Source organism: Oncorhynchus gorbuscha, linkage group LG14 (assembly GCF_021184085.1).
Source record: "Oncorhynchus gorbuscha isolate QuinsamMale2020 ecotype Even-year linkage group LG14, OgorEven_v1.0, whole genome shotgun sequence".
NCBI lineage: Eukaryota > Metazoa > Chordata > Actinopteri > Salmoniformes > Salmonidae > Oncorhynchus > Oncorhynchus gorbuscha.
In genome coordinates, this window is record NC_060186.1 from 9,215,126 (window position 1) to 9,230,013 (window position 14,888).

Below are 14,888 nucleotides of genomic sequence, written 5' to 3' on the forward strand. Positions count from 1 at the left end.
GTCTGGGGCTGAGAGAACAGGAGAGAGAGAGAGAGAGAGAGAGAGAGAGAGAGAGAGAGAGAGAGAGAGAGAGAGAGAGAGAGAGAGAGAGAGAGAGAGAGAGAGAGAGGGGTCTGGGGCTGAGAGTACAGGAGAGTGAGAGAGTGAGTGAGGGGTCTGGGACTGAGAGAACAGGAGAGAGAGAGAGAGAGAGAGAGAGAGAGAGAGAGAGAGAGAGAGAGAGAGAGAGAGAGAGAGAGAGAGAGAGAGAGAGAGAGAGAGAGAGAGAGAGAGAGAGAGAGAGAGAGAGAGAGAGCGGTCTGGGGCTGAGAGGGGTCTGGGACTGAGAGAACAGGAGAGAGAGAGAGAGAGAGAGAGAGAGAGAGAGAGAGAGAGAGAGAGAGAGAGAGAGAGAGAACAGAGGCGTCTGGGAGAGAGAGAGAGAGAGAGAGAGAGAGAGAGAGAGAGAGAGAGAGAGAGAGAGAGAGAGAGAGAGAGAGAGAGAGAGTGAGAGAGGGGTCTGGGACTGAGAGAAGGGGTCTGGGACTGAGAGAACAGGAGAGAGAGAGTGAGTGAGGGGTCTGGGACTGAGAAAACAAGAGAGAGAGAGAGTGAGTGAGGGGTCTAGGACTGAGAGAACAGGAGAGAGAGAGAGAGAGAGAGAGAGAGAGAGAGAGAGAGAGAGAGAGAGAGAGAGAGAGAGAGAGAGAGAGAGGGGTCTGGGACTGAGAGAACAGGAGAGAGAGAGAGTTATAGTGAAGAGTCACGATCACAGACTTCCACACCAACACTTAAATATGGAGGCACTTGCTTTAGGTCTGAAGATATATTGTTGGCCTCATATCAACGTACGTATCACAATGTAGTTTAATGAGGAAAGAAAAGAAAACAGTATATAATATAACAGATAATCTCCGTACTCTAAACCCCACAACATCTTCCCAGGGCTGAAAATGACCAAGCTATGCTCTTTCCCCGTCAAAAGTTTACTTTTCAACAACCAATCAAAATGCTCATTCTGGTTGCCGAGGGTGCTTTCCTTCCACCACATTGGTCCGTGATAGACTAAAAGATGATCTGGGGAGTGGATCCCTACCTGTGAACACTGCAATGCTGAAACTGGAAGAATGTATGAACGGGCACGCACGCACGCACGCACGCACGCACGCACGCACGCACGCACGCACGCACACACACACACACACACACGATCTGAGTGGAGTTGACAGAGGCAGGACCAACCACAGAGACAAACAAAAGATATATAGATCAAACCAACAGAGAGAGCAGACAGTCGAGAGTAAGAAAGAAAGGAGAAGGGAGGAAGACCTGAAAGGGAACTTTGTGAGGGTGACGGAGGAGGAGTGGTGGAGGAGGAGGAGGGTGGAGAGGAGGCCGGTGGGGGGTGTATATGTGACCCAGCGACCAACGGCTAGAGGGGTACATGATGACCTATAGGGGGAGGAACACAGAGGTCACAGAGAGGTCAAAGGGGGCCTGCTCAGCAACAGCACGGCAACGACACTGAAACCGTATGGTAACAGTTCAGTAACGTCATAGTAACACCACTGCAACGCCATAACAACACAGCTGCAACGATGGTAACACCAGGGACACACCAAAGGAACACTTCATACAGGCAGAAGAACACACATACACACGCAAGGATGATGTAGAGAAAGGAGGACAAGACAGAGGAAGATTAAAAACTAAGCTGTATCTGTCTTACCAGGAGAGAAGGAGGAGGAGAGGAGAGAAGGAGGAGAGAAGACAAAGAGGAGGAGGAGGAGAGAAGAAGAAGAAGGAGGAGGAGGAGGAGGAGGAGGAGAGAATGAGGAGAGATTATTGTTAAGTGACTGTCCCACTGGATGTCATAAGGTGAATGCACCAATTTGTAAGTCGCTCTGGATAAGAGTGTCTGCTAAATGACTTAAATGTAAATGTAAATGTAGAAGACAAAGAGGAGGAGGAGGAGAGAAGAAGAAGAGGAGAAGAGGAGAGAAGGAGAAGAGAAGGAGAAGAGGAGAAGAGGAGAGAAGGAGAAGAGGAGAAGAGGAGAGAAGGAGAAGAGGAGAGAAGGAGAAGAGGAGAGGAGACAAAGAGGAGGAGGAGAGAAGAAGAAGAAGAAGAAGAAGAGGAGGAGGAGGAGGAAGAGGAGGAGGAGAGAAGACAAAGAGGAGGAGGAGGAAGAGGAGAGAAGGAGGAGAGAAGACAAAGAGGAGGAGGAGGAGGAGGAGGAGAGAAGGAGGAGAGAAGAAAAAGAGGAGGAGGAGGTGGAGAGAAGACAAAGAGGAGGAGGAGGAGAGAAGAAGAAGAAGAGGAGGAGGAGGAGGAGGAGGAGGAGGAGGAGAGAAGGAGGAGAGAAGACAAAGAGGAGGAGGAGGAGAGAAGAAGAAGAAGAGGAGGAGAGAAGGAGGAGAGAAGACAAAGAGGAGGAGGAGGAGGAGGAGGAGGAGGAGAGAAGGAGGAGAGAAGACAAAGAGGAGGAGGGAGGAGAGAAGAAGAAGAAGAGGAGGAGAGAAGGAGGAGAGAAGACAAAGAGGAGGAGGAGGAGGAGGAGGAGGAGAGAAGACAAGGAGGAGAGAAGACAAAGAGGAGGAGGAGGAGGAGAGAAGAAGAGAGAAGAGGAGGAGGAGGAGGAGGAGGAGGAGAGAAGACAAAGAGGAGAGGAGGAGGAGGAGGAGGAGGAGGAGGAGAGAAGACAAAGAGGAGGGAGGGAGAGAGAAGAAGAAGAAGAGGAGGAGGAGGAGGAGGAGGAGGAGGAGGAGGAGGAGGAGGAGGAGGAGGAGGAGGAGGAGGAGGAGGAGGGGAGGAGAGAAGACAAAGAGGAGGAGGAGGAGAGAAGAAGAAGAAGAGGAGGAGAGAAGGAGAAGAGGAGAAAAGGAGAAGAGGAGACAAAGAGGAGGAGGAGGAGGAGAGAAGAAGAAGAAGAGAGGAGGAGGAGGAGGAGGAGGAGGAGGAGGAGGAGGAGAGAAGGAGGAGAGAAGACAAAGAGGAGGAGGAGGAGGTGGAGAGAAGTCAAAAGGAGGAGGAGGAGAGAAGAAGAAGAAGAAGAGGAGGAGGAGGAGGAGGAGGAGAGAAGGAGGAGAGAAGACAAAAGAGGAGGAGGAGGAGGAGGAGGAGGAGGAGGAGGAGGAGGAGGAGGAGGAGGAGGAGGAGGAGGAGGAGGAGGAGGAGGATAAAGGATGAGAGAAGACAAAGAGGAGGAGGAGGAGGAGAGAAGGAGAAGAGGAGAGAAGGAGAAGAGAAGGAGAAGAGGAGAGAAGGAGAAGAGGAGAGAAGGAGAGTAGGAGGAGAAGAGGAGAGAAGGAGGAAAGGAGAGAGGAGGAACAGTAATCCACAGGTTTACACAGACATATAAGTGCTGCAAAATAATGACTGTGAACAGCTGCTGGTGGGAATATTAACTGAGTCCTGCAGCATGCTTCACTGTAGTTCCCTCCGCAGCACTACACAAGCCATTAACTACATTCCCACACACACACACACAACACAAGCGCACACACACATGCAGGCATATGCTCAAAAGCACACACACACACGTGCACACAGACACACTTTCAGGGCAGGCGGTTAATGGTTAATGTAATAGCAGCGGAGTCATGCCATCGTCCATCTCTGTGACATGAGCACACACACACACACACACACACACACACACACACACACACACACACACACACACACACACACACACACACACACACACACACACACACACACACACACACACACACACACACACACACACACACACACACACACACACACACACACACACACACACACACACACACGCGCAGATGAGACAGAGGGAAAGAAAACTTCACATCTCCAACCCACTAGATAAGACAATTACAATTTTAGATAGCAGCACTACTATGACCACATATATTATATGACCTCCAACAGCACAGAGAGAGAGACAAAGCTGTCCCCTGACTCATTTTACCTGTCCCCTGACTCACTTTACCTGTCCCCTGACTCACTTTATCTTTACCTGTCCCCTGACTCACCTTTACTTGTCCGCTGACTCACTTTCACCTGTCCCCTGACTCACTTTTACCTGTCCCCTGACTCACTTTTACCTGTCCCCTGACTCACTTTTACCTGTCCCCTGACTCACTTTTACCTGTCCCCTGACTCACTTTTACCTGTCCCCTGACTCACTTTTACCTGTCCCCTGACTCACTTTTAACCGCCCGCCCGACTCACTTTTAACCTGTCCCCTGACTCGCTTTTACCTGTCCTCTGACTCACTTTTAACCGCCTGCCCGACTCACTTTTAACCGCCCGCCCGACTCACTTTTAACCGCCCGCCCGACTCACTTTTAACCGCCCGCCCGACTCACTTTTACCTGTCCCCTGACTCACTTTTACCTGTCCCCTGACTCGCGTTTACCTGTCCTCTGACTCGCTTTTAACCGCCTGCCCGACTCACTTTTACCTGTCCCCTGACCTACTTTTACCTGTCCCCTGACTCACTTTTACCTGTCCCCTGACTCACTTTTACCTGTCCCCTGACTCACTTTTACCTGTCCCCTGACTCACTTTTACCTGTCCCCTGACTCACTTTTACCTGTCCCCTGACTCACTTTACCTGTCTCCTGACTAACTTTTACCTCTCCCCTGACTCACTTTTACCTGTTCCCTGACTCACTTTCTGTCCCCTGACTCACTTTTACCTGTCCCCTGACTCACTTTTACCTGTCCCCTGACTCACTTTTACCTGTCCCCTGACTCACTTTTACCTGTCCCCTGACTCACTTTATCTCTACCTGTCCCCTGACTCACTTTTACCTGTCCCCTGACTCACTTTTACCTGTCCCCTGACTCACTTTATCTTTACCTGTCCCCTGACTCACTTTACCTGTCCCCTGACTCACTTTTACCTGTCCCCTGACTCACCTTTACTTGTCTGCTGACTCACTTTTACCTGTCCCCTGACTCACTTTTACCTGTCCCCTGACTCACTTTTACCTGTCCCCTGACTCACTTTTACCTGTCCCCTGACTCACTTTTACCTGTCCTCTGACTCACTTTTAACCGCCTGCCCGACTCACTTTTACCTGTCCCCTGACCTACTTTTATCCTGTCCCCTGACTCACTTTTACCTGTCCCCTGACTCACTTTTACCTGTCCCCTGACTCACTTTTACCTGTCCTCTGACTCACTTTTAACCGCCTGCCCGACTCACTTTTACCTGTCCCCTGACCTACTTTTACCTGTCCCCTGACTCACTTCTACCTGTCCCCTGACTCACTTTTACCTGTCCCCTGACACACTTTACCTGTCTCCTGACTAACTTTTACCTCTCCCCTGACTCACTTTTACCTGTCCCCTGACTCACTTTCTGTCCCCTGACTCACTTTTACCTGTCCCCTGACTACCCTTTATCTGTCCCCTGACTCGACTCACTTTACCTGTCCCCTGACTCACTTTATCTGTCCCCTGACTCACTTAACCTGTCCCCTGACTCACTTTACCTGTCCCCTGACTCACTTTTATCTGTACCCTGACTCAATTTCTGGAAGGGGACATTAGTACTGTGTTCTGTACATGAGAAGCCAGCATCAAATAGCACTTACCTCACTCATAGTATGCTTTCCAAATGGCACCCTATTCCTTTATAGTGCACTACGTTTGACCAGGGCCCATGCAATATATAGGGAATAGGGTGCCAGACCATACTCATATAGCCCAGTAAATCCACTTGGGAACACTATACAGAATAATGCTTTTAAGGCTCCAGTGGTGTACAGTGCATGTCTATGGTACATCTAACTGTCCGTCTAGGTCTATTTTAAAGCTCCAGGAACTGGAATACAAGGGGAGGCTGTGGGGAGAGGAGGCTGACAGACAGGCACCGTGGCTGGGGTAGATGGCTCTGGTAACGTCTACCTGCGTGGGACTTGGAGAGAGCCATGGACAGAGCCAACGCTGAGAGATGCACACACACCCATAAAGCTGAGATGCGCGTACACACACACACACACACACACACACACACACACACACACACACACACACACACACACACACACACACACACACACACACACACACACACACACACACACACACACACACACACACACACACACACACAGTGAGCAGGGCTGGGCGGGCTCCACAGAGCTCTATGTAAACAGCCCTCATCAATCACCCATCGCTGTAAGAGACTGCAGGGAGAGAAAGATAAAGTGGGTATTTTACAGATCAAACATCCTTCTACACCCGTGATGTAGTGGTCAGAAAATAGGTGGGTAAACTCTGATCGCAGTGAAAAAAGTAACGCTTCCTTTTCTTTCAATGCATTATTGAAAGGTGGGTCAAATGTGTTTACTTTCTTTTACCCTCTACTACACCTCCGACCCGCACCTCCGACCCATACCTCCGACCCATACCTCTGACCTACACTACAAGCTCAGTGTGGCCAAGACACACACACACACACACTACAACCATCGATAACCACAACAGACCATTTTGAAAAAGGAGTGAGTTAACGCTAAACTCACCAACACACTCACAATAACATGCTAACACTGATAACAAAGCTAACAAAGGCATTGAAGGAGCTTAGAGATGTTCACTCTAATGTACCTGTACTGGAAACAGAGGACAGGTGAGAGGTCATGGGAGACACTATAGGCTAGTCTATGTTGATGACAGGTGCAAGGTGAGAGGTCATAGGAAAGGGAAGTAGTTGTGTGATGGGGAGGGTTGGCTGCAGTATTATGTGGGACTTATAAAGGCTTATGTTGACAGGTGAAAGGTGAGAGGTCGTGGAACAGCGTGGTATAGGAGCTTACAGTTGGTCTAGACAGTACGGTATGGCTCGCACAGAGGTGTTGACGAAAGGTGAGAGGTTGTGGTGGAGGTTGTAGTAGAGGGTAAAGGTTAATCGGAGGGTATAAACTAGTGTCATTACTCACAGACTTGCGGATGTTGACGCGGGGCTTGGGGACGGGCTTGTTGGGCTTGATGTCAAAGCTCTCTGGCAGCGTGGAGGAGCCATGGCCACTCTTCCTGGCCTGCAGGGCCAGCTGGTAGGCTACTTCAAAGGCCTGGCCCAGGGTCAGGATGATCTCATACGCCAGGTTCTGTTAAAAACACACACACACAAACACGCATGCACCCACACATACGAAATGTCATAAACACACATATACACATGTAATGTTACGCATGTATGCGCACACACTTACGCACACACACACGCAAACCTGCCATTTCATCATAACAGTGGTTCTCAAACCAGGAAGTAACTAATTAATAAAGACACTTGTCCCCCTCACAGACAGAGGGTGCTGTGTGTGTGTGAGACTCACGACGTCGACCTCCTCACAGACAGTGTGTGTGACTCACCACGTTGACCTCCTCACAGACAGAGTGTGTGACTCACCACGTCGAAGGCAGTGAAGACATGGCAGTAGTGGTGGCTGGACTTGAGGTCTTTGGTGATGTAGGCAAACGTGGACAGATCCTCAGGATCCTGGGCCGCACATGAGATGTTACGGATCTCATGCTCAGCTATGATGTTCTAGAGAGAGAGACAGAGGGAGAGACAGAGAAAGAGAAATGGAGAGAGAAAGAGAGAGAGGGAAGGAAGGAGAGTGAGAGAGAGAGTGAGAGAGAGACAGGGAGAGAGAAAGCCCAGAGAGAGAGAGAGAGAGAGAGAGAGAGAGGGAGGGAAGGAGAGTGAGACAGAGAAAGACAGCGAGAGCAAGAGAGAGAGGGTTGGAGATCTTTAGAGAAAGTTTATGTGATGGAAGTTCAGACTGTTGATCTTGTGAAACCGACAATGTTATTTTTTGCTTCCACCCAGTGCTGTTCAGTTCTTACTCTCAGTAATGGTGCTTCCACCCGGTGCTGTTCAGTTCTTACTCTCAGTAATGGTGCTTCCACCCAGTGCTGTTCAGTTCTTACTCTCAGTAATGGTGCTTCCACTTAGTGCTGTTCAGTTCTTACTCTCAGTAATGGTGCTTCCACTTAGTGCTGTTCAGTTCTTACTCTCAGTAATGGTGCTTCCACTTAGTGCTGTTCAGTTCTTACTCTTAGTAATGTCCTTCCACTTAGTGCTGTTCAGTTCTTACTCTTAGTAATGTCCTTCTACCCAGTGCTGTTCAGTTCTTACTCTTAGTAATGTCCTTCCACTTAGTGCTGTTCAGTTCTTACTCTTAGTAATGTCCTTCCACTTAGTGCTGTTCAGTTCTTACTCTTAGTAATGTCCTTCCACTTAGTGCTGTTCAGTTCTTACTCTCAGTAATGGTGCTTCCACCCGGTGCTGTTCAGTTCTTACTCTCAGTAATGGTGCTTCCACTTAGTGCTGTTCAGTTCTTACTCTTAGTAATGTCCTTCCACCCAGTGCTGTTCAGTTCTTACTCTCAGTAATGGTGCTTCCACTTAGTGCTGTTCAGTTCTTACTCTTAGTAATGTCCTTCCACCCAGTGCTGTTCAGTTCTTACTCTCAGTAATGGTGCTTCCACCTGGTGCTGTTCAGTTCTTACTCTCAGTAATGGTGCTTCCACCCAGTGCTGTTCAGTTCTTACTCTCAGTAATGGTGCTTCCACTTAGTGCTGTTCAGTTCTTACTCTCAGTAATGGTGCTTCCACCCGGTGCTGTTCAGTTCTTACTCTCAGTAATGGTGCTTCCACTTAGTGCTGTTCAGTTCTTACTCTTAGTAATGTCCTTCCACTTAGTGCTGTTCAGTTCTTACTCTTAGTAATGTCCGTCCACTTAGTGCTGTTCAGTTCTTACTCTTAGTAATGTCCTTCCACCCAGTGCTGTTCAGTTCTTACTCTCAGTAATGTCCTTCCACTTAGTGCTGTTCAGTTCTTACTCTCAGTAATGGTGCTTCCACCCAGTGCTGTTCAGTTCTTACTCTCAGTAATGGTGCTTCCACTTAGTGCTGTTCAGTTCTTACTCTCAGTAATGGTGCTTCCACTTAGTGCTGTTCAGTTCTTACTCTCAGTAATGTCCTTCCACTTAGTGCTGTTCAGTTCTTACTCTTAGTAATGTCCTTCCACTTAGTGCTGTTCAGTTCTTACTCTTAGTAATGTCCTTCCACTTAGTGCTGTTCAGTTCTTACTCTTAGTAATGTCCTTCCACTTAGTGCTGTTCAGTTCTTACTCTAGTAATGTCCTTCCACTTAGTGCTGTTCAGTTCTTACTCTCAGTAATGGTGCTTCCACTTAGTGCTGTTCAGTTCTTACTCTCAGTAATGGTGCTTCCACTTAGTGCTGTTCAGTTCTTACTCTCAGTAATGGTGCTTCCACCCAGTGCTGTTCAGTTCTTACTCTCAGTAATGGTCCTTCCACTTAGTGCTGTTCAGTTCTTACTCTTAGTAATGTCCTTCCACTTAGTGCTGTTCAGTTCTTACTCTTAGTAATGTCCTTCCCAGTGCTGTTCAGTTCTTACTCTCAGTAATGTGCTTCCACCCAGTGCTGTTCAGTTCTTACTCTCAGTAATGGTGCTTCCACCCAGTGCTGTTCAGTTCTTACTCTCAGTAATGGTGCTTCCACTTAGTGCTGTTCAGTTCTTACTCTCAGTAATGGTGCTTCCAGTGCTGTTCAGTTCTTACTCTCAGTAATGGTGCTTCCACTTAGTGCTGTTCAGTTCTTACTCTTAGTAATGTCCTTCTAGTGCTGTTCAGTTCTTACTCTTAGTAATGTCCTTCCACTTAGTGCTGTTCAGTTCTTACTCTTAGTAATGTCCTTCCACTTAGTGCTGTTCAGTTCTTACTCTTAGTAATGTCCTTCCACTTAGTGCTGTTCAGTTCTTACTCTTAGTAATGTCCTTCCACTTAGTGCTGTTCAGTTCTTACTCTTAGTAATGTCCTTCCACTTAGTGCTGTTCAGTTCTTACTCTTAGTAATGTCCTTCCACTTAGTGCTGTTCAGTTCTTACTCTTAGTAATGTCCTTCCACTTAGTGCTGTTCAGTTCTTACTCTTAGTAATGTCCTTCCACTTAGTGCTGTTCAGTTCTTACTCTTAGTAATGTCCTTCCACTTAGTGCTGTTCAGTTCTTACTCTTAGTAATGTCCTTCCACTTAGTGCTGTTCAGTTCTTACTCTTAGTAATGTCCTTCCACTTAGTGCTGTTCAGTTCTTACTCTTAGTAATGTCCTTCCACTTAGTGCTGTTCAGTTCTTACTCTTAGTAATGTCCTTCCACTTAGTGCTGTTCAGTTCTTACTCTTAGTAATGTCCTTCCACTTAGTGCTGTTCAGTTCTTACTCTTAGTAATGTCCTTCCACTTAGTGCTGTTCAGTTCTTACTCTTAGTAATGTCCTTCCACTTAGTGCTGTTCAGTTCTTACTCTTAGTAATGTCCTTCCACTTAGTGCTGTTCAGTTCTTACTCTTAGTAATGTCCTTCCACTTAGTGCTGTTCAGTTCTTACTCTTAGTAATGTCCTTCCACTTAGTGCTGTTCAGTTCTTACTCTTAGTAATGTCCTTCCACTTAGTGCTGTTCAGTTCTTACTCTTAGTAATGTCCTTCCACTTAGTGCTGTTCAGTTCTTACTCTTAGTAATGTCCTTCCACTTAGTGCTGTTCAGTTCTTACTCTTAGTAATGTCCTTCCACTTAGTGCTGTTCAGTTCTTACTCTTAGTAATGTCCTTCCACTTAGTGCTGTTCAGTTCTTACTCTTAGTAATGTCCTTCCACTTAGTGCTGTTCAGTTCTTACTCTTAGTAATGTCCTTCCACTTAGTGCTGTTCAGTTCTTACTCTTAGTAATGTCCTTCCACTTAGTGCTGTTCAGTTCTTACTCTTAGTAATGTCCTTCCACTTAGTGCTGTTCAGTTCTTACTCTTAGTAATGGTCCTTCCACTTAGTGCTGTTCAGTTCTTACTCTTAGTAATGGTCCTTCCACTTAGTGCTGTTCAGTTCTTACTCTCAGTAATGGTCCTTCCACTTAGTGCTGTTCAGTTCTTACTCTCAGTAATGTCCTTCCACTTAGTGCTGTTCAGTTCTTACTCTCAGTAATGGTGCTTCCACTTAGTGCTGTTCAGTTCTTACTCTCAGTAATGGTCCTTCCACTTAGTGCTGTTCAGTTCTTACTCTTAGTAATGTCCTTCCACTTAGTGCTGTTCAGTTCTTACTCTCAGTAATGGTGCTTCCACTTAGTGCTGTTCAGTTCTTACTCTTAGTAATGTCCTTCCACTTAGTGCTGTTCAGTTCTTACTCTTAGTAATGTCCTTCCACCCAGTGCTGTTCAGTTCTTACTCTTAGTAATGTCCTTCCACTTAGTGCTGTTCAGTTCTTACTCTTAGTAATGTCCTTCCACTTAGTGCTGTTCAGTTCTTACTCTTAGTAATGTCCTTCCACTTAGTGCTGTTCAGTTCTTACTCTCAGTAATGGTGCTTCCACCCAGTGCTGTTCAGTTCTTACTCTTAGTAATGTCCTTCCACTTAGTGCTGTTCAGTTCTTACTCTTAGTAATGTCCTTCCACTTAGTGCTGTTCAGTTCTTACTCTCAGTAATGGTGCTTCCACCCGGTGCTGTTCAGTTCTTACTCTCAGTAATGGTGCTTCCACTTAGTGCTGTTCAGTTCTTACTCAGTAATGGTGCTTCCACTTAGTGCTGTTCAGTTCTTACTCTCAGTAATGGTGCTTCCACTTAGTGCTGTTCAGTTCTTACTCTCAGTAATGGTGCTTCCACTTAGTGCTGTTCAGTTCTTACTCTCAGTAATGGTGCTTCCACTTAGTGCTGTTCAGTTCTTACTCTCAGTAATGGTGCTTCCACTTAGTGCTGTTCAGTTCTTACTCTCAGTAATGGTGCTTCCACTTAGTGCTGTTCAGTTCTTACTCTCAGTAATGTCCTTCCACTTAGTGCTGTTCAGTTCTTACTCTAGTAATGTCCTTCCACCCAGTGCTGTTCAGTTCTTACTCTTAGTAATGTCCTTCCACTTAGTGCTGTTCAGTTCTTACTCTTAGTAATGTCCTTCCACCCAGTGCTGTTCAGTTCTTACTCTTAGTAATGTCCTTCCACTTAGTGCTGTTCAGTTCTTACTCTTAGTAATGTCCTTCCACTTAGTGCTGTTCAGTTCTTACTCTTAGTAATGTCCTTCCACTTAGTGCTGTTCAGTTCTTACTCTTAGTAATGTCCTTCCACTTAGTGCTGTTCAGTTCTTACTCTTAGTAATGTCCTTCCACTTAGTGCTGTTCAGTTCTTACTCTTAGTAATGTCCTTCCACTTAGTGCTGTTCAGTTCTTACTCTTAGTAATGTCCTTCCACTTAGTGCTGTTCAGTTCTTACTCTTAGTAATGTCCTTCCACTTAGTGCTGTTCAGTTCTTACTCTTAGTAATGTCCTTCCACTTAGTGCTGTTCAGTTCTTACTCTTAGTAATGTCCTTCCACTTAGTGCTGTTCAGTTCTTACTCTTAGTAATGTCCTTCCACTTAGTGCTGTTCAGTTCTTACTCTTAGTAATGTCCTTCCACCCAGTGCTGTTCAGTTCTTACTCTTAGTAATGTCCTTCCACTTAGTGCTGTTCAGTTCTTACTCTTAGTAATGTCCTTCCACTTAGTGCTGTTCAGTTCTTACTCTTAGTAATGTCCTTCCACTTAGTGCTGTTCAGTTCTTACTCTTAGTAATGTCCTTCCACTTAGTGCTGTTCAGTTCTTACTCTTAGTAATGTCCTTCCACTTAGTGCTGTTCAGTTCTTACTCTTAGTAATGTCCTTCCACTTAGTGCTGTTCAGTTCTTACTCTTAGTAATGTCCTTCCACTTAGTGCTGTTCAGTTCTTACTCTTAGTAATGTCCTTCCACTTAGTGCTGTTCAGTTCTTACTCTTAGTAATGTCCTTCCACTTAGTGCTGTTCAGTTCTTACTCTTAGTAATGTCCTTCCACTTAGTGCTGTTCAGTTCTTACTCTTAGTAATGTCCTTCCACCCAGTGCTGTTCAGTTCTTACTCTTAGTAATGTCCTTCCACTTAGTGCTGTTCAGTTCTTACTCTTAGTAATGTCCTTCCACTTAGTGCTGTTCAGTTCTTACTCTTAGTAATGTCCTTCCACTTAGTGCTGTTCAGTTCTTACTCTTAGTAATGTCCTTCCACTTAGTGCTGTTCAGTTCTTACTCTTAGTAATGTCCTTCCACTTAGTGCTGTTCAGTTCTTACTCTTAGTAATGTCCTTCCACTTAGTGCTGTTCAGTTCTTACTCTTAGTAATGTCCTTCCACTTAGTGCTGCAGTTCTCTTAGTAATGTCCTTCCACTTAGTGCTGTTCAGTTCTTACTCTTAGTAATGTCCTTCCACTTAGTGCTGTTCAGTTCTTACTCTTAGTAATGTCCTTCCACTTAGTGCTGTTCAGTTCTTACTCTTAGTAATGTCCTTCCACTTAGTGCTGTTCAGTTCTTACTCTTAGTAATGTCCTTCCACTTAGTGCTGTTCAGTTCTTACTCTTAGTAATGTCCTTCCACTTAGTGCTGTTCAGTTCTTACTCTTAGTAATGTCCTTCCACTTAGTGCTGTTCAGTTCTTACTCTTAGTAATGTCCTTCCACTTAGTGCTGTTCAGTTCTTACTCTCAGTAATGGTGCTTCCACTTAGTGCTGTTCAGTTCTTACTCTCAGTAATGGTGCTTCCACTTAGTGCTGTTCAGTTCTTACTCTCAGTAATGGTGCTTCCACCCGGTGCTGTTCAGTTCTTACTCTCAGTAATGGTGCTTCCACTTAGTGCTGTTCAGTTCTTACTCTTAGTAATGTCCTTCCACTTAGTGCTGTTCAGTTCTTACTCTCAGTAATGTCCTTCCACTTAGTGCTGTTCAGTTCTTACTCTTCAGTAATGGTGCTTCCACTTAGTGCTGTTCAGTTCTTACTCTTAGTAATGTCCTTCCACTTAGTGCTGTTCAGTTCTTACTCTTAGTAATGTCCTTCCACTTAGTGCTGTTCAGTTCTTACTCTTAGTAATGTCCTTCCACCTTAGTGCTGTTCAGTTCTTACTCTTAGTAATGTCCTTCCACTTAGTGCTGTTCAGTTCTTACTCTTAGTAATGTCCTTCCACTTAGTGCTGTTCAGTTCTTACTCTTAGTAATGTCCTTCCACTTAGTGCTGTTCAGTTCTTACTCTCAGTAATGGTGCTTCCACTTAGTGCTGTTCAGTTCTTACTCTTAGTAATGTCCTTCCACTTAGTGCTGTTCAGTTCTTACTCTTAGTAATGTCCTTCCACCCAGTGCTGTTCAGTTCTTACTCTCAGTAATGGTGCTTCCACCCGGTGCTGTTCAGTTCTTACTCTCAGTAATGGTGCTTCCACTTAGTGCTGTTCAGTTCTTACTCTTAGTAATGTCCTTCCACCCAGTGCTGTTCAGTTCTTACTCTCAGTAATGGTGCTTCCACTTAGTGCTGTTCAGTTCTTACTCTCAGTAATGGTGCTTCCACTTAGTGCTGTTCAGTTCTTACTCTCAGTAATGGTGCTTCCACTTAGTGCTGTTCAGTTCTTACTCTCAGTAATGGTGCTTCCACTTAGTGCTGTTCAGTTCTTACTCTCAGTAATGGTGCTTCCACTTAGTGCTGTTCAGTTCTTACTCTCAGTAATGGTGCTTCCACCCGGTGCTGTTCAGTTCTTACTCTCAGTAATGGTGCTTCCACTTAGTGCTGTTCAGTTCTTACTCTTAGTAATGTCCTTCCACTTAGTGCTGTTCAGTTCTTACTCTTAGTAATGTCCTTCCACCCAGTGCTGTTCAGTTCTTACTCTTAGTAATGTCCTTCCACCCAGTGCTGTTCAGTTCTTACTCTTAGTAATGTCCTTCCACTTAGTGCTGTTCAGTTCTTACTCTTAGTAATGTCCTTCCACTTAGTGCTGTTCAGTTCTTACTCTTAGTAATGTCCTTCCACCTTAGTGCTGTTCAGTTCTTACTCTTAGTAATGTCCTTCCACTTAGTGCTGTTCAGTTCTTACTCTTAGTAATGTCC

At 45.8% G+C, this 14,888-nt stretch overlaps 1 protein-coding gene across 1 annotated transcript in view; it reads right to left on the reverse strand.

Annotated features, from left to right (window-relative positions):
* The window catches only part of LOC123994385 (ankyrin repeat and sterile alpha motif domain-containing protein 1B-like), a 509,344-nt gene that overhangs the window by 14,865 nt on the left and 479,591 nt on the right, over positions 1 to 14,888 (reverse strand). The window contains 2 exon segments of the mRNA XM_046296905.1: positions 6,918 to 7,085; positions 7,388 to 7,525. Of these exon segments, the coding sequence (XP_046152861.1) occupies positions 6,918 to 7,085; positions 7,388 to 7,525 (306 nt within the window).